The sequence below is a fragment of the Mustela putorius genome, unplaced genomic scaffold (assembly GCF_011764305.1).
Source record: "Mustela putorius furo isolate JIRA1106 unplaced genomic scaffold, ASM1176430v1.1 tig00003899_pilon_pilon_pilon, whole genome shotgun sequence".
In the NCBI taxonomy this organism is placed as follows: domain Eukaryota; kingdom Metazoa; phylum Chordata; class Mammalia; order Carnivora; family Mustelidae; genus Mustela; species Mustela putorius.
The window spans coordinates 13,251,499-13,276,740 of NW_025422048.1; the positions used below are offsets into that span (position 1 = coordinate 13,251,499).

Here is a 25,242-nt window from a genome sequence, read left to right on the forward strand (position 1 = left end):
TAGCATAAACACCACAAAACTTACATATTTTTTTCCAATTCTTTGTTGTTCACCGTAACGCCTTCTGGAGCATTCTTTGTGGGCTAAGCTTCCAAACATCTAAAGAGGAGGAAATAGCCATCATTAGCTTCATTACACATTTTCCTAGGTACATTTTCTTAGTAGATCACCAAAAAATGTACTGGTTTCTCTGATATCCTATGCATTTTTAGGGTAATCAAGGAGAATTGTTCTCCCATAGAATTTAAGAGGGTGAATTTGTTCCACAGTTATTTCTTCCATGCATCTCATTGTATTTCATCATGTAAAAAGTGATGTGATTATGGGCTTTAGTCAGAATGTTATTTTGTTCACTTAAGATTCATTCTTGGGAAGGTTGAACACATTTGAATTTTATATGAAAGCTTTCTTTATGTGCTTCAGTAACTCTTTCCCTTTATGTAAGAGAAAATCTTCTTGTTGGAGAAATCTACAGATCTCCCCAGCAGCCGTGGGACCTGGACCAGCACCAGGGGGCCCCACTGAAGGCTACTGCTTCCTGGGCCTCATTAATGAGAGCGCTCTGCATATTTCCCAGAGAGAACGTTGGTATTGCAGTTATCCCCTTCTTCCAGAAATTTGACACTGAGTAAAATTTGCCTTCATCTCCCACTGGAAAGCCTCTGAGTTAAAAAAACAAAACAAAGCATGAATCTCATTCTTGTTAAGAGGAGTGGACAGAACACAGATTACGGAGACAGATGTTAGTGCTCCTTGGCTCTATGATGTTGGACAAAGTACGTACTCTTTCTGAGTATCCTTTTCTACCTTTGTAAAAATGGAGGTAAGCATAATGCCTTCCGTGCAGGGTTATCATGAGAATTAGAGATGAGGTTTGTAATCATATGGCACTTAGTAGGCATTTAGCAAGCTCGAGTTATTATTATTTGGCAACAAGGTATAGTGTTAAAAGCAGGGATTCTGGAACCAGACTGGTCAAGTCCAAATCCTGCCTCTGATATGTACTAGTCACCACTTAGGCAGGTTGCTCAACCTCCCTAGCCCTCAATTTTATCATCCAAAACTGAGCGATTATTATAGCACCCACCTCATCAGTAGGATTGAATTAATTAATACATGCGAAGGGCCAGTGTTCAGTGCAGTGTACGTATTTGCTATGATTCTCTTCCATTCCTGACAGCCCAGACCAGGGCGGGCTCAGAGGATGGGAAACCGTGGGAGGTGTCAACTACTATCAGTCACTTCTGTTGGTCTACAGCAGATATGGGAGGTTCTGGCTGATTTTGTTAAGATAGGTGTGCAGATAAAGCTGGCTTTAATAATATACAGCCACGAGATGAAGACGGGAAATTGCAACAGCCACTTATTGTGTGTGTACCGTATGTGTGTATTCATGCTGAGCTCTTTATAAAATGAACTCGTTTAGTTCTCACCATCACCCTAGGAGCTAGGTACCATAGTTATTTTCATCTTACAGTTGAGGAAGCTGCGGAACAGAGAGGTGCTTGGCTTTCTAAAGTCACACATCGGGACGCCTGGGTGGCTCAGTTGGTTGAGCGGCTGCCTTCGCCTCAGGTCATGATCCTAGCGTCCTGGGATCGAGTCCCACATTGGGCTCCTTGCTCAGCAAGAAGCCTGTTTCTGCCTCTGCCTGCCACTCTGTCTGCCTGTGCTCACTCTCTCTGACAAAAAAGAAAAAAAAGTGTTTAAAGTCACACATCTAACGTGCTATGGAATGAAGTTTCTGGTTGCAGAGCCCATGCTGCTAGCCATTCTGCCACTCGGCCCACTGTCTTCTGCATTAAGTGGAGGGCCTGCCCCTTTCTTCCCGACTTTTGCAATTCGACAGAACAACTGAATATGGTAGACAAAAATTCTGTGACTACGTGATAAATTCCTACAACCATTGTTTTCGGGTTAGTTGTGGATTAATGAAATTCTAGGAGGTTTTGTATGCATAAGTCTCTTATTTTATAGATGAGGGAATAGAAGCCTGAAGTACAGACAGAGTTTTCCTAAAGTCCTAGGGTTGATTAGTAGGATAACTGAGACTTGAACCCAGGATTCTTGTTTCCATCATTCTGGGGGTGTGTGTGTGTGTGTGTGTGTGTGTGTGTGTGTGTTTAAGTAAACTCTATCACCAACATGGAACTCAAAATCGTGACTCCAAGATCAAGAGTGGTGTGCTCCACCATCTGAGGCAGCCAGGCACCCCTCAAAGCTATGGTTTGAAAATTGGAAATGAAAAAAAAGAAAAGTGGAAATGACAGATTACCTTGGACACAACTAAATATCATTTCTAGTTACCACGTGGGAACCCAAAACAAAAGTTACCTTACCGCAATGCCGAGTCCTTACTTCTGCAAATGCAAAGTCATGCTTTGTCCATTGCTAATAATATCAATATTTTTGCGGGGAGGAGAAAAGGAGCCTCAAGCTTCCTGGGCACGTCAAAGCAAGTATCAGTGGAAATGTGTGCCAAAATACCCTTAGTTAGGGAAGAAGCCATTATAGTATCAATATTCTCTGCCCTAAATGGCATCTCCTTTGCTGCAATCACAAACACCATCTGCAGCCACCTCCTCTAAAGAGGTGAAGACTTGAAATTCCTGGAGCTGGCAGTCTTCACGCTAAGAAATTTAACGGTACAGCTTAGGAAGAACAAGAGTGTGGTTTCTTTTTTTTTCTGCCCAGGTGATCCTTTATCCAAGCATTTATTTCATTTTTTATTAATATAAAATGTATTATTTATTTCAGGGGTACAGGTCTGTGAATCATCAGTTTTACACAATTCATAGCACTCACCATAGCACACACCCTCCCCAATGTCCATCACCCAGTCACCCTCTCCCTCCCCAGCAACTCTCAGTTTGTTTCCTGAGATTAAGAGTCTCTTATGCTTTGTCTCCCTCCCTGGTTCCATCTTGTTTCATTTTTCCTCTCTCTTCCCCCCATAACCCCCCACTTTGCCTCTCAAATTCCTCATACCAGGGAGATCATATGATAATTGTCTTTCTCTGACTGACTTATTTTGTTCAGCATAATACCCTCTGGTTCCATCCACGTAATTGCAAATGGCAAGATTTCATTTCTTTTGATGGCTGCATAGTATTCCACTGTGTGTGTGTGTGTGTGTGTGTGTGTGTGTGTGTGTACACCACATCTTCTTTATCCATTCATCTGTTGATGGACATCTAGGCTCTTTCCTTAGTTTGGCTATTGTGGACATTGCTGCTGTAAACATTGGGGTGCAGGTGCCCCTTAGGATCACCGCATTTGTATCCTAGGGTAAATATCCACTAATGCAATTGTTGGGTCGTAGGGTAGCTCTATTTTCAACATTTTGAGGAACAAAATGTCTAAGGAACAGTTTCTGATTCAGTAAGACCTCCAGGAGCTATCCCTGACCTGTGTTAACCTCCTATGCTCCGGTAGTTGGATTCCAGGAGCTCTATCTCCTGGTGAATAATCATATCATGGGCTTTGCCAGTCATTATTTGTTGCTTTGCTGGTAGCAGTGACAGAGGGTGTGTATGCTTCCCCCTCCAGACTCAGCAGTAATCTTTTCGCTGTCCTGTTGGTACATTTGGTAACATTTGTGGGTTGGTACACTGGTAACATTTGTGGGTTCAAAAGGGTCCCCTTAGCTCAGGAAATTATAAAATCAGAAAAAAATGCGTGAAAAGAGGTCTCATTTTTGACACATCTTTTCTAACCCCATCAAATTCTATTCCTTATTTCCCCATAGTTTGGGTTAAATAGAAACTCTTCTGACTCAGAGACCTCTGAGATGTTTTCTAAATCAAGGCGAGAAACAAACCAAACCTCAAGTTGCAAAACATATTGAACTATTACTCACAAGATAGATAAACCAAAGCCAGCCATGATGTGTAAGACAAATAAAACTCAAGCTGTTTTTTGATCAAATTTAAAATTGGGGGAATAATTTTAGATTTACAGAAAAGTTGCAAAGATAGTACAGAAAGTTCCCATATATGCTTCATCTGGTTGTGCCCAGCATCAACATCTTAAATCACAATGGTACACTTGTCAAAACTAAGAAACCAACACTGGCATATTATTGTCCAACCCCAGACTTAATTTGAATTTCACTAATTTTTCCACTAATGTTCTTATTCCCTCCCAGGGTCCCATCCAGGATATCATATCATGTGTAATTGTCACATCTTATTCTCCTCTGCTCTGGGACAGTCTCTTGGTGTTTTATTTTTTAGCTCAGACTGTTTTGACAGTAATTCCACATAACTCATGTGTCCCAAAGAGAAGACCATTAACTATTCTAGCAACTCATCTAGTTTATAAAATCTGATCTGAATTTGTAAGGACTGTGCTTAAAATTTCCACCTTAACACATTATGACCAACCCCAGGCCCTAACCCTGTAAGTACTCTTGGCCAACTTTCGAGAATCTCTTCTGTAACATCTGATTAGGTCTTTACCAGAGCTTTCTGAGCCCCCATTCCCTGTGCGGACACTTCCAATGACAGGGCCTTGATCACCTCCCAAAATAATGTATTCTATCCATTTGGGGACAATCCCCATGGCTAGATATGGCTTCGTCAGAGTGAGCCCTAATCCGTTTCCCTGCAGCTTGTCTTCCTTGGCCCTGTTTCTGTCCCCTAGAGAATTGAGATATTGGATAGAAAGTGAGCTCCATCTCCAAGTCCCACTCCAGTGGTGTGGAAGGAGTCAGACACATTTGGGTGGTCCAGCTTTGTTCAGATAGTGCTCCTTGATGTGTCTGAATCTGAGCATATGACTCAACCTCTCTTCTCCTGGCCTCGTAGGATTACTGTGAAAACAAAATGAAATGACACCTGTGAAAGCACCTAACGCACCGCCAGGCACAGAGAAGACTTCATAAATGATGGTTGGTTGGGATGTTCAACTCCTGAAAACCTAGAATGAAATGTCCCATTTTTATTGTTTTATATTATAATATTCTTTGCTCTTCCTTGCAGCAGTGAATTCTAACTTCCCCTTCTCATTAGCTAATTTCCTAAAAGATTTAATTTTATTTGTCTGTTGACCTTTTTTTCCCCCTCAAGGTTTAATTAAGCTGTTACTGAACAGAACTGAAGTGTTAAATAACCTGAGAGGATCAGTTCCTAACATCTTGAATCCCATACATTGCCAACACGTGAGATTAGTCATGCAAGCAGATGGGAGGGATTACCAAGTGCCCCTGCTAATCAGCAGAATATGCAAATTAGGCCCCAGCCCGTGGCATTGATTTAAATCTCCATGGCAACACCAGGGTTAGCTATATACATGTGAAGAAGTGATTTGAATGCTATAGAGCATGATAGAAATCACTGCAATGAGCGTTGAGGGGAAAAAGACTGAGAAGTGTTCCCACTTTTTGATGGAATTCATGGAAGGAACTTTCTAGAAGTTTAGTACTGTCTTCAGTTTCCCTGAGCCTGCACTACTGGAATGTTAATTGGCAATGATGTAAACAACAGAAAGCAAAATATATAATCCATCTTTTTGACTGAACAACTATAAATTAGGAATATTTGCATGTCTGCATTTGGCAGGTTTATCTGGATTGGTAGCCCAGGTCCGCCACGCACTAGCTGTATGACCTTAGGCAAACTTTTAACCTCAGTAAACTTCATTGTCTTCATCTATAACTTGGAGATAATAATAGTTCCTACCTCATGAGATTGTGGTGAGAATTAAATAAGTAAACATATGTAAAATGTTTAAAACAGTGCCTAGCCCAGAGTAAATGCTCAAACAGTGTTGGCTGCTGTGATTATCATGATTATTAATCCTGCTAGTTGGTTATGATTCTTGAATAGAGACTATGTTTCCATTTTATATCTTGTAAAGAAACTACAGGACAAGAAAGGTTATATTTTCCATTTTCTAATTTTGTTTGTGCTGGGGAAGAGACTCAGAAATGTCAGCTGGGGAGAGGCTTTATAGGTATTATCATTCTCAATTTCAGTAAAACACTGAGGAAAATGGTAACAGTGAGTCTGGGTGAGGCATAGGAGGCAAGCAAAGCCGCAGGATTATTTAAACTCTCATCAAAATCTGGGAGCAGGTGGATGTCTATAAAACACGATGTGATCAAAACTGAATGAGTTTATCTCCGAAACCGAGTCACCTCTTGATCTAGTTGACTTTTTAATATTTATGTAGCTCTGCAGAACAAGCCCCAGCCCCTGCCCTATCATGGACCAATTTTCTTTGTGGTCTCAGCTTATTTCACCTTGTCTCTGTCTGTTGCTTGATTAGCTTTCTAGTCCAAGCAGGATAATTGCAGTGACTCAAGTTTGGCTTTAATTTTTAGTGTTTATATTTGATGGGAGAATATTCTAATAGATACCAGGCTACTTGCTTTGTGATGTCAAAATTGTAGGTGCTTTTTTTTTTTTTTTTAATGCAAACAAAACTCCTGTGGATCACCACCCAGTGGTTCAAAAGCTTCTGGAGACAGCCTAATGGGACCTGGGGTTTGAAACCCTGCTGGCTGTCTCTAGCGTCTGACTCGTCTTTCTTCATGCTGATAACCTTTTCTTGGCTTCCCAATCTTATTTTCCTGTACATCTTTTTGTAGGCAACTGCAATCCCTCTTTGGAATGAGGTAGGGGATAAACTGATCAATAAATAAATTAGTTTTGTGATGGAAGGCAAACCATGACCTCTCAGTCAGAAATGGTTTTCTTGTCTGTAAAACGTGTCTAGTTGAAACCCATTCTGGCTACCTCACAGGTTCCCATGCAGATCAAATAAGACAATGGTTGTTGTAGAAATACTCTGTCAAACCCTAAATTATTGTAGACTTCTAAAGAATTATTTTATTGACCCAAATAGGGGCCACTCTCATTACTAACCTGTTTAACATTCCCTTTCACAAGGATCCAGTAGCTCCCTGTTCCTAGTTCAATGACTGAATGACATAGTTCTATTTATAATTAAAACACGGCCACCCTCCACCATGAGTTGCGCAAGAACCTACTTTTTCAAAATAGACCTGTCCTTCATTTCATTGCTCTAGGTGCCTACTCTCTGCATTCTAAATGGAGAAGGAAGAGTTAGGGAATTCATTTAGCCATGGAACTATTGTTTTTTGAGTCCCTACTCTGTCTAGATGTGGGGATCCAGAGATGAAGTCCCAGTCCCTGTCTCAGGGAGTTCTCTGTTTGGTGGGCGTGACAGACAAGTCGACAGAAATAAATAGCATAAATGCCATAATAACTATATGCATAGGATCCTACAGAGCAGAGAAGAGGAAACTCTCTTTACATGGGGATTGTTAGGGAAGGTTTCCCAGAGGAGATGATGCCAGAGATAAATCCTGGAGGGTTTGCCGAGGAGGAGGGAGTGGAGTTTTCAAAGATACAGCATTTGGAGTGGCTAGCGGGCTGGAGGGGGTTGTTTTGGGGAAGGTAAGTACTTTGCTATGTCTGAAATACAGTGTGTCTGAGGCAGGAAGTAAGGGTAACAGTGAAGTCTGGGGACAGATTGTGGAGGGCTTCTATGTGGAGAGCCACTGAGACTTGTTAACAACATGATCAGATTTGTCTGTTAGAATTGTAGCAGTGAGCAAAGTAGTCTGATCACAGGCCACAGAGGAGGCTGTGGTGAAATTCAGGCAGGAAATGAAATAGGCATAGGTACAAATACAAATAACAATAGGAATTTAGAAACAATATTAAGAAAGTAGAACATGCACTACTCACTTATTCCTTAGATGTGAGGTTGTGGAAGGAAGACTTCAGGATAATGTTCAAATCTCTATCTTGGGTGAGATGGTGAATGAATCCAGAAAGAATCATGATAGAAGAAAAAAACTTAGTAGCCTTATGAAATAAGAGAAGAAGAATCAATTTGGGGAGAAGAGTTCAACTTTGGATTTGTTGAGTCTGAGGTCTTGAGTGCCATCTGGGTAAAAGTATCCATATATAGACTTCAGAGGAGTTGTGTGAGCCAATAAAAGAGTAGGGGAGGAAAAAGTTTCCTATGCCCACTTAGAGTCCCTGCCTGGATCTGAAAATTAGACTAACAAAAGACAAACTACCAAGAGAAAAACAAAAAAAAAATTCATACAAGTTTCACATGACATAGGAGTCTTTAAAAAGAAATGAAGACCTGAACAATTAGACCTGAGTCTTTTTATACTAGGTTTGATGAAGACTGGGCAGTCAGGTAGAATTACGATATGCCAAAGAGTATGAGGTAAATGTAGTAAACCAGGGGCAACTTAGCAAGCCCTGTCGGCATTCTTCCTGGTGTCGCTTGTCTTTGGAGATATGATGCTTGTTTCCTGCAGGTGCAAAGAGGTCACTTTTCACATGAGGGGTTTATGGCCTGTATCAGGGGAGAAGGGAGGAAGGAAGATCACAACGACCTTTCTTTCTGCTTCCGCTGTTTTCTCAAACTCCTTTAACTTTAAATATTCAATACGCCAAAGTGCCATATTTGGGGGTAGCATGGTCTGAACCCCATCACGAGCACTGGAGATTTTTAGAGTTGTTACAGTAGAAAAAGTAGTGATTTCCTGCACTATTCACGAGGCTAGGTCATTATCATATTTCAAGAGTCCACAAATGTCATCCTCTTCTAGAGACCTTCCTTGTTCACTGCTAAATGCCTGTAACTCAGCCTGGCACAGAACAAATGCTCAAAGGACATTTGTTGAAGGGATGAATGAAGAATAAATACTTAGAAAGAGAAGAATAGGGAAGAAAATTAGAGGACATAGGCTAGAATCCTAAGGAACTCAAATTGTCAGTAAGAGGAAAAGAAAACCAAGAAGGCACAAAGACAGGCAGGAGGAATATCAGGAGAATGTAGTCTGGGAGAAGTCTATGGAAAAGTGTCCAAAACACAATAGCCTATAGTATGCAATACAGCTGAAAGGTTGTGGGAGGTAATGACTGAGAAGCCGTCATCAGTTGGGACAACAAGGCTTTTGATCATCTTAGTAAAAGCAATTTTAGTGTCATGGTAGAAGTAGGTCAAATAGGGACTTCTGGTCAATGCATTGAATTAAGGTATGGCAGGAACCCCTAACCTTCCATAAAGACATAGAAATAGTGGATAACTGACTGCCTCTCTGCCTACTTGTGATCTCTGTCTGTCAAATAAATAAATAAAATATTTTTTTAAAAAAAGAAATAGTGAATAAAATACTATCTTAAGTCTGACAATACACACACACACAAAAATAAAAAAACAAAAAAGGGAAATTTCCTGGTCATAGAGACAAGGCGGCAGTTTAAAGCTGAAGCAAAGTGTCACAGTTGGAACTGAATGGCCATCAAGAGTATCAGAAATGGATGTACGCCCTGGGGCTTAAGGTGAAGTCACAGCCCTGACACTGAGCCCTTAGCTTCCTCTATAAAGCAAGGAGCCAGGACATCCTGTACAGTTGGTGATACATTAGGACTCAAGGCCTAGGGTCACAGAATATAAGCAGAGTGTTCATTCTGGGCCTAGAGGACAAGAAATTGGAATCCCACATCTTAATTTGTATTAAAAAGCTGGGGAATTAAAAACTGACCTTCATCCAGTGGCATCCATAGCGTGCTGGCAGAGAAAGAACATGGAGCGGTAGAAGTAGATAACTCTGCTATCCAGAGCTCACGAAGGACTTCTACAGAAAACAGCTCTCACGCTAAAGGCGAGTCCACAGTCCAGTGGACAGAGCAAGAAGAGAAATCAACCACTGCAGGGAGGGTCAGCAGCAACAATAAGCAGAGTAATCCAGGTTCCAGAAAAGTTGTATAATAAGGCAGTATAAAAGAGACTTTAGCTTAAGTACCTTCAAAACGTTCAGTAAAATAAAGGAAGGTCTAGAATCCATAAGGTATGAACAACACGTCATGAAAAGAATAGCAGACATATTAGAAAAGATTAAAAAAAACCATTGTAAGAATTAAGTATGTATATATATGCACATGTGTGCATGTATGTATATAATTTCTAACATGTCATATATTATCATGTAACCAGTAATATATTAATGTATTGTATCCCACTGATTGATTTGTGGATGTTGAATGAACCTTGCAGCCCAGGAATAAATGCCACTTGGTCATGGTGAATAATCCTTTTAATGTACTGTTGGATCCTATTGGCTAGTATCTTGGTGAGAATTTTTGCATCTGTGTTCATCAAGGATATTGGTCTGTAATTCTCCTTTTAGATAGGGTCTTTGGTTTCAGGATCAAGGTAATGTTGGCCTTATAAAAGGAGTTTGGAAGTTTTCCTTCCATTTCTATTTTTTGGAACAGTTTCGGGAGAATAGGTATTAATTCTTCTTTAAATGCTTGATAGAATTCCCCTGGGAAGCCGTCTGGCCCTGGGCTCTTGTTTTTTGGGAGGTTTTTTGATGACTTCTTCAATATAATCAGTAATATTGTATACGTGTGTCTGTCAATGAAATCAAACAAAATCAAACAATAGACTAAGGTCAGAGTGGGGATAAGTGAAGCACCCAGATTCTGCACAGAGAGATGAAGAGAAGGAACTGGGGAAGGGAGAGAGCTTTAAGGACAGGGAGTAGATGAAGAGTTGGCAGTGAACTTCTAGAATGGAAGAAAAATAATTGAACGAGGGAAGGTGCACAACTGAAGAGGCATACGATGAGTAGGAATATCTTTAATGTTTTAAGCATATTTAAATACCAAGCAAATACTAGCTGTCCATCTCAAAAGGGATATTGAAATCTATGTAGAGGAATTACTAGGAATATATATATATATATATATATATATATATATATATATACACACACACACATACATATAATTATAATAAAATCAGAGTGAGTGGCAAATGGAAGTAAGGAAATGGGGTTGTTGGTAAAGACTTTCAAGAATCTTGGGTGTGAAGAGAAGGAAAAATTGAACCGGAGCTAAATGAGCGTGTCTGACTAGTTAATTTCCGCCGTGTGACACTCACATGCACACACATTCACAGAACCAGTGCTACAAAACGGCAGGGAACTTTTATTTTTATTTATTTTTTATTATGTTATGTTAGTTACCATGCAGTACATCATTCGTTTTTGATGTGTTCCATGATTCATTGTTTGTGTATAACACCCAGCGCTCCGTGCAATCCCCGCCCTCCTCAATACCCACCACTGGGCCAACCCATCCCCTCTGAAACCCTCGGCGTGTTTCTCGGAGTCCATATTTTATTTATTTTATTTTTTAATTTTTTTTATTTTCAGCTTAACAGTATCATTATTTTTTCACCACACCTAGTGCTCTGTGCAATCCGTGCCCTCCCTAATACCCACCACCTGTCTCCCCCAACCTCCCACCCCCCACTGCTTCAAACCCCTCAGATTGTTTTTCAGAGTCCACAGTCTCTCATGGTTCACCTCCCCATCCAATTTCCCCCAACTCCCTTCTCCTCTCCATCTCCCCATGTCCTCCGTGTTATTTGTTATGCTCCACAAATAAGTGAAACCATATGATAGTTGACTCTCTCTGCTTGACTTATTTCACTCAGCATAATCTCTTCGGAGTCCATATTTTAAACTGAGGTGTTCTCCAAAGCTCTTGCTTCCTCAAAGCTACTCCTGCAGCCTTTTCTGCCATTTAAAATGTCACCCTTAGAGGCACCCTTTTGTTAGTATAATTGTGCCTCCATAAAATCCCCATCAGAATGAACCCATTGGGGGTAAAGGGGAGGGGTCATGCAGAGATACTGGAACTTATCCCAGCTCTGATGAGAGTATCTGATCAACTGTCTGTCATCTTGGAAAGCAGTGACCCGGGGATGGGACATAGGAAAGGATAATTTTAATGAAGAAGAATTAGGACAGCCTGGATCCTAGGGTTTTATGTGGAAGAGCAGATTCCTGTGGGGCCCCACAAGGACCGTGGGCATCTGGGCTGAGGCGCTGGCTTTACAGCATTGCCAGAGGCCTGCCCGGAGTATGTGTACACACACACACACACACACACACACACACACATTTGCGCACAGTGTGTTGGTTTGGTTATTTTTTTTTAAATGTAGGTGATATAAATATTATATTAGTTTCAGGTAAATAACATAGTGATTCAACAGTTATTTACATTATAAAATGCTCACCACGATAAGGGTAATTAGCATCAGTCACCACATAAAGTTATTACAGTATGATTGACTAGATTTCCTATGCTGTACTTTTCATCCCTGTTATCTATTTATTTTATAATTGCAAGTTTGTATCTCTTTTTTTTTTTAAAGATTTTATTTGACAGATAGAGATCACAAGTAGGCAGGCAGGCAGAGAGAGAGGAGGAAGCAGGCTCCCTACTGAGCAGAGAGCCCAATGTGGGGCTCGATCCCAGGACCCCAAGTCCATGACCTGAGCTGAAGGCAGAAGCTTTAACCCACTGAGCCACCCATGCACCCCAGCAAGTTTGTATCTCTTAATTCCCTTTTCCTTTTACATCCATTCCCCTAATGCCCTCCCCTCTGGCAACTACCAATTTGTTCTCTGTATTTATGAGTCTGTTTCTGTTGGTTGGTTGGTTGGTTGGTTGGTTGGTTGGTTTTAGATTTCACTTATGAGTGAAATCATTTGGTACTTGTCTTCTCTGACTCATTGCACTCAGGAAAATACCATCTAGGTCCATCCACGTTGTCTCAAATGGTGCTATTTCATTCTTTTTACAGCTTAGTAATAATCCAGTGTGTGTGTGTGTGTGTGTGTGTGTGTGATCTTCTTCACCCATTCATCCATTGATGGATACTTGGGTTGCTTCCATGTCTTGGCCATTGAATGTGGTGCTACAATGAACATAGTGGCACATATATCTTTTGAAATTAGTGTTCCTGTTTTCATTGGTAAATACCCAGAAGAGGAATTACTTTTTTGTATGGTATTTCTGTTAAAAATTTTTTTTGGTAACATCTGTACTGTTTTCTTCTGTGCCAGCTTACATTCCCACCAATAGTGTACAAGTTTTCCATTCTCTCCACATCCTTGCCAACGCTTGTTATTTCTTATCTTTTTGATACTAACCATTGTGACAGGAGTGAGGTAATGATATCTCACTGTGGTTTGGATTTGCATTTCCCTGATGATTAGTGATGCTGAGCATCTTTTCACGTATCTGTTGGCCATCTGTACATCTTCTTTGGAAAAATGTCTATTCAGGTCTTCTGCCCACCTTTTAATTGGATTATTTGTTTTGGTTTGGTTCTTCTTACAGTGAAATAAGGCACTGTTGTTTCCCTAAACAATTCTTTAAAGTATATATTTTTTCAGACCAAAGGATACTAAGATTGAGACAGAGCAAGCAGGTGTGGGTTTTTTAGTGGCCACAGAGGAATGTAGTAAGTAGGAATATTCTTCAAATATGTTTTTAGTATATTCAAATACCAACCAAATCCTAGTTGTCCTTCTCCAATCTGAACTACTAGGATTTTCTGGCTTGGACAGTCATTTTTCTATCATCTTTAAGTCATTTGTTAGGTTCAAATTTTATCACCACCATAATGAAATTATTTAATAACTGCCCACATGCAAATATCTGGTCCCTAAGTTCACCCCAGTCATTGCAGGAGATAGCTTGCCTCACTGTGGCATACATGCCAGTTGAATTTTCACTTTGTTTGGCCTCTTTCCAAGGGGATTACTTCTACTAAACCCTCTGCCCATGGCGGTTGTAAATCAGTAAACTACTGTACACTTTAACATCACCAGTCACAATACGTACTGAACACAATCAGTGGGAAAGGGAAGACAATTGGTTTACAAGCATGAAATAAACAACTCGTGAATGTCCATCAGAATATCCACATAGCACATCTTATCTCTCCCAATCCCCAAAATGCTTCAGGGCCACACCAATAATCAATATTTCCCAGAAAGGTAGTTTCCTGGAGAACGGTTGAGATAAGAGATCCACTTGTTGCTGAGTGATATAAAGTGGAGGGATGTAAAAATGCAAGGTTTTGTAAGTTCTCAGCTGAGGGAAAGTCATATGGCCTGCTAAGAATTTAGCATCAAGAGTAATTTTTAGCCAGGTTGGAAGTCTGGCTTTACCCAATTTTGTTCCCCAACTTTCTAGCTCTTTCTCATCCTCCAAAATTCATCTTCGGTGAGACGATTTGGTGGCGGCGGCGGTGGTGGTGGTGGTTCTTTCTGAAGCGGTTCCCAGTTCCTGTGCCCCCTCCCCACAGAGTTAGCTGTGCCTTTTTTTTTTTTTTTAGTGCCCCGCCCACGTTGGACATTTGGCGCCATCTTATACTGCTCAATCCCACTTGTGGTTTAGTTATTTTATTTCCTTCTCTTTATCCTCCACTTGCAGCCAGGGGCGGTGATGGAGGGGGCCAGGAGAGCAGTTTCAGGGACATGGGATATGAAGTCAGAATGCATGGATTTGAGTCCCCTCAGCTCTATGTCTTACTACTTGCATGAACTCATTTACCTCTCTTTTGCCTCAGCTTCTTCCTCTGTAAAATGGGGATACGTTGTAAGTATTAAGTGAGTAAAGCAGGATAAAGTACTTATTGCCGGCGATAGAGGTAGCGCTCAATAAATAAATTCTAGCTCATTTGTACCTTTGCATCCTTTAGGTTTTAACTCAGTGCACAGCAGAGAATTCTCAGTAAATTTTGAATGAACGAGTGAACAGCGTAGCCTCAGAAAAACTCATTTACTTCTCTTGCCTCACGTCTCTTTGCTAAAATGACATTGTTAATTGAGCATCAAGGTCCCTGTTATGAAATCAGGTTCTCAAATTGCTCGAGGTCCTCGGTGGTGGCAGGAGAAGTTATTAAACAATTTCAATCTGTTGATTATACTTACAGCTGCTTGTCAGAAGGGACAAGCCAGAGCAAATCAGTCCGAATGGATACCAGAGAAATCCTCGAGCTCAAAACCATAGTCCTGGGCTTCAGACCATGTAACTGAATACACTGTGTGCAATATTTTTCACTCTTTGGCTGAACTCAGGCTTCCCATAGCTGAAAGCAGATGGCACGAAATATCTTATGGTGTGGAGAGCCAGTTTTCCGGGTATGAAAAGAACCAAGCAAACTGGAGTGCTTAAACTTCCTGCTTCTGCTAAGGAGTGATGAAGATAAAGTACCAAGTGTCCTTGGGGTCTCGTCACACTCCAAAACCCCAGATTATATGACTCTGTCTGGGTCCTGGTGTTAAAGGGCTCCCTGGGCTGAGAAACCCAGAAGGATATAAAGCAGTGATTTATAGTCATTTAATTTTAGTGAGAAAGGGGGCAATGTTTTCATAAAATGTCACTCTAAGAAGTTATTGTTCAAAGCGCACAGACTAGGCTGTGTACAGATCTTATCTGTTGTTTGCTTCAAAATTCACTTTTGTTTTTTAAAAAAGGAAAACACATAACTGAGTTGAAAGTCATGCTAGATTCCATCTTCTCCCAGTGCCCAAGCCAAGAGATAGCCATATCCAGGCATCACTGATCAGGAAGCCAAATTCCAGACTCAGTGCCAAGGAAGAAAAAGCCATATGTAAAGGGCTCGACTTGTACACATAGACTGTATCGACGGAGGATCTTTAGTTGAAATCCTGGCACTGCCACCTATGGACACTGCAGGAGATCATTAACAGATATATCTCTTCGTTTCTCTTGACTTCGCTTTCCTCATCTGTAAAATGGCAATGCCTACCTTATAGGTTGCTAGAAGTATGAAAGAAAATAGCATAACAGCACTGAAGTTCCTTGTCCAATTATAACCACAGCATTTATTGACTGTTCTCTCCATTTGAAACCCCAGTTTTGCCCCCCCCCCAAAAAAAAGAAGAAGAGGAAAAGAAAAAAGAAAGCAGAGTGTGGAGTTTGAGATCACCTAGGACTTCTGCAGAGTTCTCAGATGAATTGTGGCCCTGTCCTGCATCCCCTCCTTCTAATCTAGAGGATACTTTTCCTTCCAAATTCAGCTGGTTCCCAGCCCATATCCTGGTCAGTGTCTGAAAAGAAGTATGTTAGGTCTGCTAATCCTGAGAAAGCCCTGAAATAGTTTCCCATTACCTCTCTGCTTCTTTAAAAAATGGCAAATTTTGGTAGGAAATTGGTGGGAACACTGCCACTGGCAAATGGGAAATCAGTTAGAGTTCCTTATGCTGGTCGCGGATCCCGCACCTGTATGCTATGTAATGCTGAACATTAGATCATTTGCAAACACTGCATTCCCTTCTTCAGATCTTGACTTTTGGTCACCTTCCTCCAGAAATCCTATTTCCTGAAATAGCTTAGATCCAGAAAAATTACCAATTGCCGGCTTTTGCCTCAAATCCTCGCGTCATTCCCCACCCCCCACCAGCTTTTCATTTAGATTATTTGGTTCACTGGGCAAGAAATGAACCCAGTGTTACAGATATTTTGCCTCTGAGTCTTGCACATTTCTAGTCTGCCATAAATGTTTCATCATAGAAACACTTCATTTATGTCTGTTAGCCACCAGTCAGTTCGCAAAATAGCAATCGTTCCTTCAAAATCTTTGTATATTATTGAAGAAAAATGAATAGAATTTAGAGAAGCTGGGGCTTTTGTTGGCTCTGGACGCTCTGTTAGCACTGAGGCAACTCGTTTGGTTAAGAATAAATTTACTATTATCTGCAAAGTATTTCCTACCCCTTGGATGACAAACTTTACGAAATGATCGTGACTGCCTTGACTCACACGATCCAAGTTCACTCAGTATGATCTTCCAAAGACAAAGGTACTATCTCATGCCCTTAAGTTCAGCACCTTGAACTTTCTCAATAATGGTTGTTGGTGCCCCCTTTCCAGAGACCACTTCTTGGTTGTAGCCCATGGGTGTATTAATCATCGTGCAGTCTGAATAACAGAATGAGAGCCGACACGGGAAACAACTCACATACCCACTGAGACAGAGAACGTTTCTGTTGTATTGATAAAACTTCCATAGGAGAATCAGCACTCAATAATGTTTTTCAAAGTTTGTATCTATTTATTTATTTGAGAGAGAGAGAGAGAGAGAGAGAGAATGCACACTCGAGCTGGCGTGGGGAAACGGAGGGCGAGGGAGAGAGAAGCAGACTCCACACTGAGCGCGGAGCCCTATTTCAGCCTCAACCCTGGGACCTTGGGTTCCCAGGTTGGATCACAACCTGAGTGGAAACCAAGAGCCAGACGTTCAAGCGACTGAGCCACCCAGGGGTCCCTCAATTATGGTTTTTATCAGCCCTTACTGAAAAAGATGTTTTACTTGTACAAAACTTAAATCCCCACATACTGAAGCTTAAGCTCATTTCCTTGTGTTCTCTTTTTATGATCAAGGGAGAAACCTCCACCCCAGCAAGCCTATACTTCTCTCCAGGTTTTCTTGATTAAATGACCAAGCAGGTAATCAGAGGCCTTGAACTCTTGATGCTGCAGCTGCTACGGCTAATTAAACGGCAAACAGCTGAATTCATAGATATGATTAATACCATCAGGGTGCTCTTTGGTTTTAATGTTCATAAATTATGACTGAACAATAAAATTTTTATATGGGTTATAGGATTTTTCTTAAGGATCAGAATTAATCAGTGTGTCCCCCATTGATTTTATTTATTTGCTTTTATTTTTTTAAGATTTTATTTGAGAGACAGAATGAGCAAGAGAGAGAGAGAGAGAGAGAGCATGTGAGTAGAGGCAGAGGGAGAAGCACACTCCCCTCTGAGCAGGGAATCCAAGAGGGGACTCGATCCCAGGACCCTAGGATCATGACCAGGGCTGAAGGCAGAGGCTCAAACGGCTGAGCCACCCAGGTGCCCTGTTTATTTGCTTTTAGGTATAAAGCAGAGGTAGCTTCAGGAAACTCTGTAACTGAAGTATTTAGAGAATGATCCCAGACAGAGGACACAGTGGGGACCAAGCCACCATCTGGGTGCAGTGCAAATCAGGAGAGCCGATCCATTTCTAGAAAATTGGTTCTGGAGACCTTTATTTCTGAAGCATAATTCCCCCAAATGATCTGACTAGGAGAGACTCTTTGCCAGCTGATTAATGTGTCAGGTACAGTAGTCACTCTTTCTGTCCCTGGAATTCCAGTGGGACATTGACAGGATTTCTTTAAATTGTGTTTTTCTTCCTGCTTGGAGTTAAGTGGCGAGAACCGTGGCTAATGGATTTTCTCTAATCTCTTCATTTGTATTTCTGTCCGCTCGTTTCTCTGGGCTTTTGTACATAATTAGGTGGACACGAAGGGTTGGCACTTGCTGCCCAGTCTCTTAAATGCCGCCTCTGCTGCCCTACCCGGTGGATGGTGAGATCCCCGTGTTGCTTGGCCTTAGTGCACTAGAACCTGTCTCCCTTTGCTCCGTTTGAGCTCATCATCCGTCCTTGCCCTGGTAACTGGTCCCTGAGGGGTCCCGAGGGACCCCTGAAGTGAAGACGGAGAGCTAACTGGCAAGTGGCTCCAATTATGTTTATCTTCACGAACGATGGGTGTTTGAAATCTCTCATTTGCAGAGTTTCAGAAAGACAGCCAACTCCTTCCTGCTCAGAAGGTACTAAGGCTGCTCCTGATTAGGCTGTCTGAGTTCTCTCATTTTACTCATCACAGTCACATCTGTTTGGGTTTCTGTCTCTCTCCTGGAGATGCCTCTTGAGAGCAGATCCCCCCAGCTTCTTCACAGAGGCTTGCCAAAAGAGATTGGCAGAGAACGACCAGCATTCTAGAATCTGATAACTCAAATAACTCCCCCTGAAAAGAACGCTAAAACCTGGTTCTCCAGTGAACCCGTGAAGAACGGAGCCAAAGAGACTTGTGGTAGTTCTCTCCGGAGTCCAATTTAGGGTTTATGTTCTGGTGGCGTGAGAGGGGCATGGGGGAGGGGTGGGGAGGATGAGGAGGGGAAGAATAAGAGGGAGCAGGGACAGGGGCGCATACAAAGAAATCGTAGGCTTCAGAGGCAGAAAAACTTTTAGGAAGATCTCATCCAGAGATTTTCAACCGTTTCGGTTTTAGCAGTGGAATCGTTCTTGCTGTTTTTCTAAATGAGAAATCATAAAAGGGTGCCTGGGTGGTTCTGTGCGTTGGGCATCCGACTCTTGGTTTTGGCTCAGGTCGCGATCTCAGGGTCCTGGGATGGAGCCCCAAGTCCTTGGGTTCCATCCGCACCTAGTGGGGAGTCTGCTTGAGATTCTCTTCCTCTCCCTCTGCCCCACATCCAGCCTGTGCACTCCTTCTCTGTCTCTCAAATAAATGAATAGGTCTTTAAAAAAAAAAAAGAAAAATCATACAGTGAGCCCAGGTATATAAAATAGATGAAAGCAGAGGTGCTGTTGTTGAACCACAGGTGAAGGAACTTACATCCCCTCCACCCACTCTCGGGGCTCTGCAGAATATGATTTGAAAGCCATTAAGATTGTCTGAAGGATGACCTTCAGGATGGGAAAACTGTAGCCCCAGCAGAAGAAATGACATACCCAAGGTCACATAGCCGATTGGCGGCAGAGACAGGATTAAAAACGCATGCCTCCTGTCACCCAGGCTAGAACTCTGTGTGAGTGGGGCCGCTGAAAACAGCTAAGGGTGCTTTCCTCCTGAACATGATTAAGGAGAGAGCTTGGTGGGCAGTGCAGGGGGAAGAGGAGGTCCAGGAGGAACAAAGGGGAGGGGACCCACCATCGCAGAGCAAATGGGAGCCCTGGGATTAAGCAGGGTACAGTGTGAACTGGTAGGAAGAAAGCAAGACAGAAGAAAAAGACACTGTGGAAATAAGTGTGGAAAGAAAGTTCTTCACTCTCCCCCTCAGATGCCATCCTACTGGTGGAGTGGCAGTAAGACAGAAAGGAAAGGCAAAAATACCCTTCTCTAGCATGGCCTGTGGTTCTTTCTTTCATTCTGCCTTCCTAAGGTGAATGGGGTTTGGGCACAGTTCTCCTCGGAGAATTTGAGACTTACATTCATTCTTGTCTGAGTTGAGAAGCACCTGTGAAATACATATGGGAGTTAGGAAAGGATGAGAAATCTCCACTAACTAATGGCTAAGCCGATTGGATAGTATGATTGCACAGTATGGACCCAAAGTCAAATGGCTTTCTTTCGCCTTCCCCCGGGATGAATCCCTGTCCAGCCACAGGCCTCTGTGAGTTCTCTTAAGCTAGGAGACAGGAAAATTCTTGCGGTCTATGGGCAGACAGGTCCCAGAGCGTTAGAGGCCCAGGGGCTCAGTGGAAGGTAACAGCATGCTGAGAGGGAGTAGAAACCTCTTAAGGTCCATTCCACACCCCAAATATTTGGCCCTGGTCACATCGTCTTCTGAGGCCTCTTTTGATGAGATTATTTCCCTTCATGGTAACTAGAATATGAATCCCATTCATTCCGAGCCAGGAAACATCCTGCTCCTCTTAAGAAGCAATGTAAATCAGTCACTCATCAATTATTTTCAACAAACTGTTTATTGAACATAATCTATATGACAGGAGCTGTGCCAGCAGATGGGGAATGTAGTGCTGACCGAGGCCCAGTTCAGATTCTCAAGGCGTTCGAAGTCCAACGGGAGCCAACCAGGGTTTTTCCCTTATGAATCAATGTCTCAAGTGGCTGCTCGAATTGGCTTGAGGTGCTGAAACTCTCTTGCACCCCGTCCTCCGTGAGCTTTTGGGAAAGCCAGACACACGGAGGAGTCGACTAACCTGCAGAACATTGCAGACCGTTAGAATGACGCCTCTCCCGCCGCCCTCCACCTCTCTCCCTGCAACCTTCACCCCAGCCTGTCTTTGCAGAGCAGCATCAGAGCTTCCGACAGGGCCACAGACATTTCAAGACTGGGGACAAGTGGGAGGGGGAGGTGGCAGCAGTTTCCTCTCTGGAGCAGGGAAATCTCCAGAAGGGTCAGGTGATACAGCTCTGATGGGCTAAGAAGACTGAACGAGTCTCCTAGTTGGGAGCTCAGGCAAGAAAAGAAGGACGGGGGCCTGGGCCTTTGGTTCTGTTGGCGTCTGTATCAATTTGGAAAAGATCTGGGAAGTGGGGGAGGGAGAGGTCCAGTAAGGAGTGTACTGGCAGCCCCCGGACAAAGCAGCCCTACTCTTGGCAGCTTCCTTTCTGGCGTTAGAAATCAAGTAAAAGAGTAGCGCCCCTTTGAAGATGGGGTTGTGGATGGATCATTCTTTTTGTTGCATTTTTGACCTCGAAACTCCTCTTTCTTCTCCAGGTTAAAATATAGAACAGGGAAAGGACAGAACCTGTGAATAGAGAGAGGCGAACAAAAAGCCAGACTTGATTCCTGAATTGGAGGGAGAGAGGCTGCTCGATCTGGAGGAGCAGGGAATAAAGAAAGAAAGAAGTTAGGAGATCGGATATCGGGCCGGGGCTTCAATAACGAGGTTCGGCGCCGCGTTTCCCCAACACCGCTTTCTGTACACCACCCAAGCTCTCAAAGCAATGATTTGGGGCGGGGGGGGAAAGCGGGGTTCGGACCGCACATCTTGGCCTGTAATGGAAAGTCAGTGAAAACCGCTGGGTGGCAGCGTGGTGTGCGGGCGCAGCTCTGCAGTGCCCGCCGCCGCCGCCGCCGCCGCAAGGGCTGAACCCATCTGCGAGCCCTGGCCTCTCTCCCGGAGGGCTGCAAGTGTCGCCGCGCGAAATGCCTCGGCGGGTGTGCGTGTGTTGGGGGGAGGGGGCTGTTGTGAGTCGTAGACCGGGGCGGGGGCGCGGGGATCTGGCGAGCTTCCCAGGGGCGCCAGCCCGGGGCAGTGTGGCCCGCTAAGAGTCCAACGCTAAGGAAACAGCCGCCCCCCTCCCCTACCGCCCCCCACCTCCAGGCAAGCCCCGGCTCTCCCGGCCCCACGACCTCCTCCCGGGGCCCCCTGCATCCCGGCCTAGCCCGCGGCTCCGCTCTGGAAGCGGAGGGCAGGGAGCCGCGGGTGCTGGGGCAGCGCCGGAGCCCCTACAGGTGTTCGGCGGCGCGGCCGGCCGGGGCCTCGGGGGGCGGGGCGGCGGGGAGCCCGCGGGCTGGGCTCCGGGAGGGAGGGGCCGCCGGGGGAGGGGGGCCTCGGGGAGGCCGCGGCGCGCTTCCGGAGGGTGCCTGCGGCGACCGGATTGCTATGCAGAGCCTGTGCCGCGCCCAGAGCAGCCGCCGCCGCCGCCGCCGCCGCCACCACCGCCGCCGCCGCCGCCGAGATGCGAGGCCGTTACCTGTTTGATCCCCGTCGGCCAGCCGGCGCGGGCCAACTTTTCCCGATCGTCAGGCCCCGAAGTTGCAAGGACTAGTCGGAGGCTCGGAGGGGCCAGGGCGAGGGCGCGCTCCCCCGCGCGCTGCCTCCCCCCCCCCTCCCGCCGCCCGCGCTCGCGGCCTCTCTCCCGCCCGCGCCGCTCCCTCCGCCCGCCTCCCCGCTCCGGCCCCCTCCGCGCGGCACAGGGCGGGGGGTGCCGCCAAACTCCGACCCGAGCCACTTGGACTCGCACAGTGTCCTCGGGGCGCAGGGGCCGAGCGCACGCAGCCGCGCCGCGCTGCCTCCGCCGTCAGTCTCGCCGCGATCCCGGCCCGGGGCTGTGGCGTCGGCTCGGACCCAGGCCGCCCGCCCGCCCGCGCGGGAGCCGGACCCCCGCCGCAGGAGCCCGGACGGCATGCTGAGCCCCCTCCTCGGCTGACGGGCCGAGCGCCGAGAAGCCCGGGCGAGCGCCGGCCGGGGAGACGAGGGCGGCCGCGGCGCGAGACCGAGCGGACGCGCCGCGGAGGAGCGGGAGGCGGAGGCGAAGGCGAAGCCGGAGAGGGGCCGCCAAAGAAGTGGTGGTGGTGGGCGTCGTGGCCATGGCGGCGGCTATCGCCAGCTCGCTGATCCGTCAGAAGAGACAAGCCCGCGAGCGCGAGAAATCCAACGCCTGCAAGTGTGTCAGCAGCCCCAGCAAAGGCAAGACCAGCTGCGACAAAAACAAGTTAAACGTCTTTTCCCGGGTCAAACTCTTCGGCTCCAAGAAGAGGCGCAGAAGGAGACCAGGTTGGAAGGGGCGCTTGGCCGTCTTGGGCTGGGGTGGGTTGGGGATCCCCCCCCATACTTTACGAGTGTGGAGGGGGCTGGAGGGCGTGTATGTAAGCGTAGGTGAGTTTGTCGGGGGCCCATCTGGTGCGGATGCGGCCACCTAGCCGGTGTGCGTGCGTGGGAAGCGATGGTTTTCTCGCCGCGGTCGTAGCGGTAACTGGCTTGCTGCATTGCAACTGCCGTGGGACAGGCGCAGAGCCCGGGGACCAGAGCCGGCGGGGGGGGGGGGGCGCCCTCAGCTTCAGACGTGCCCCGTGTGTGCACGTCCGGGGGCTCTGGCACGCGTGACCCAGACGTGGCCGCCGTGTGTGTGTCCGTGTGTGTGGCGTGGAAACTGCAGGCGCCGAGCTGGGCAGACACCGCCGCCCGCCCCAGGGAACCCGGGGAAGCCCTCCTTTGCCTTTACCCCTGCAGCTCTGCCTCCTTCCCCGGATCCGGCTTCCACCGCCCCCCGCCCCGCCCCCCACACCAAACGCCGTGGGCTTCGGCTCTCTAGGCATTCTGTTTCTTCGATCACTTCTGAGCTTATCGGGACAGACTTGACTTGTGGTGCACCCTTGAAATATTTGCTGGAGAGGGGGGAGTGGATTCCTAGAACCTTGAGGCCAAGAGCTCAGTGATCTGGTTAGACTCGTGAAACTGGTTACTTGCTACTAAAATGCTGGATTGAAGAGGGAACTCACAGCCGGCTTGTAGGTCCTTTGGAACCTATTCCGCGAGAGGAGTAGCGCGGTATCCCGGTGCCAGGGGAAATTTCACACAGCTCTAGGTGTTAGGTTGCGTCAAGGTAGAGCTTCAAGGCGAACATACAGCTTATTTGCCCGTTCTTCCCCAAATGCATCCTTTACGCTGTTTTCTTACTTTTAACGAGCTAAACAATACTGAATTTCAGACCTACTCATCAATTTGTTCTCTCTGTATGTGTTCCACACACTATGGACTGGAAAGGCAGACATCCATTTTCTGTTTGCACGAAGTTTGCAAGGCATTCGCTGTGAATCGGGCTTGTTTTTAAGAGGCTGAAGCAGTTGCAAAGCATGATTATGTGGCCTGAATGATCACATACATATGATTTCGGTGCAGGTATCTGCATGCAATTAAAAGCAAAATTTTGATAGCATGGCTCTTGTTGGTAAATTAGGTACTTTATTAAATCTGTGGTGATTCATAATTGAAAATCATTGTAACTGAGAACCCATGCTTAGATACTCATATTGCTGTGTAAACTAATTTCCTTTTCCTCCCCACCAACAAACACCCTGCTCTTTTTGCCTCCCTTTTCCCTAAGGATAATTAACACGATAGGGTATGGTAATGGATTTTTTCCCCTCCTCTCCCCTTTTCTTAGTATCACAGCTCCAGTTTCCAAATGTAAGTCCTTTTTGATGGGCTTTCAGATTATTGATGCATTTCCAATGCTCTCAGAATGGAGCGGACTAATTCTTTGAAGAGCGATAATGCTGAGAGAAGTCTTTGTGTGTTTTTGGTCCCTGGTTGTCAAACCACTGGAAATTGTCTTTGTATTTCTCCCTCTCCTTCCTCATGAGAAGTGGCACATCGTTAAAAGGCAGAACGTGCCATTTGCCGACCTGTTCCGAACGCTCAGTGAGCTAGAGTCCCACTCTGTAAGCCAGGGGACATGCTCTCGGAAACTAGCTGCCCTCAGAAGCTTTAGGGCTTTACCAAGGTGATGAGGTAGAAATCAAAGCTTTCTTCAGCTTGGAGATTAACTCCGAAACTTGGAAGTTTGTTTGCCTGTTTCCTTTCAGAGGACTCTTTAAAGTTGTGGTGTGACCTTTTCCACTAAAGTTTGTAAATGAAGTCAGAATTTTGACTTCTGAGTCTTTTCAACTACATAAGCACAACTTTCCGACTGATCCAAATCCTCCTTCTTTTCGCAGAGCCTCAGCTTAAGGGCATAGTTACCAAACTCTACAGCCGCCAAGGTTACCACTTGCAGCTGCAGGCAGATGGAACCATCGATGGCACAAAAGACGAGGACAGCACTTACAGTAAGTGACCGTGAGCTAAATAGGATCTCCCAGCCAGTGCCCTGTTGACATTGCATGTTTTCTTTGTGATTAATTACTATTTTGAAATTAACAACCCTTGTGAATTTCTCACCTGAAGGCAAAAATACAGTCAACACTTCCACACTGTTGGTGCAGGTTCACCTAAGGGAAGTTGAATGTGAAAATATGTAAAATAGTGAACTATAGCAAATAATGCTGACACCATCTGAAGAACCATCCAAATGTCATCTCCATGG

The 25,242-nt window shown here is 45.0% G+C and overlaps 1 protein-coding gene across 7 annotated transcripts in view; it reads left to right on the forward strand.

The window, feature by feature from the left end:
- FGF13 (fibroblast growth factor 13) overlaps positions 1–25,242 on the forward strand; it is a 491,770-nt gene that overhangs the window by 402,868 nt on the left and 63,660 nt on the right. For 6 of the 7 annotated variants that reach the window (XM_045068230.1, XM_045068231.1, XM_045068228.1 and 3 more), the window contains one exon: positions 24,875–24,985. In XM_045068230.1, the coding sequence (XP_044924165.1) occupies positions 24,875–24,985 (111 nt within the window). Of the gene's footprint in view, positions 1–22,002; positions 22,932–24,874; positions 24,986–25,242 lie in introns of those variants that run through there. The other variant, XM_004773644.3, reaches the window with a different exon arrangement.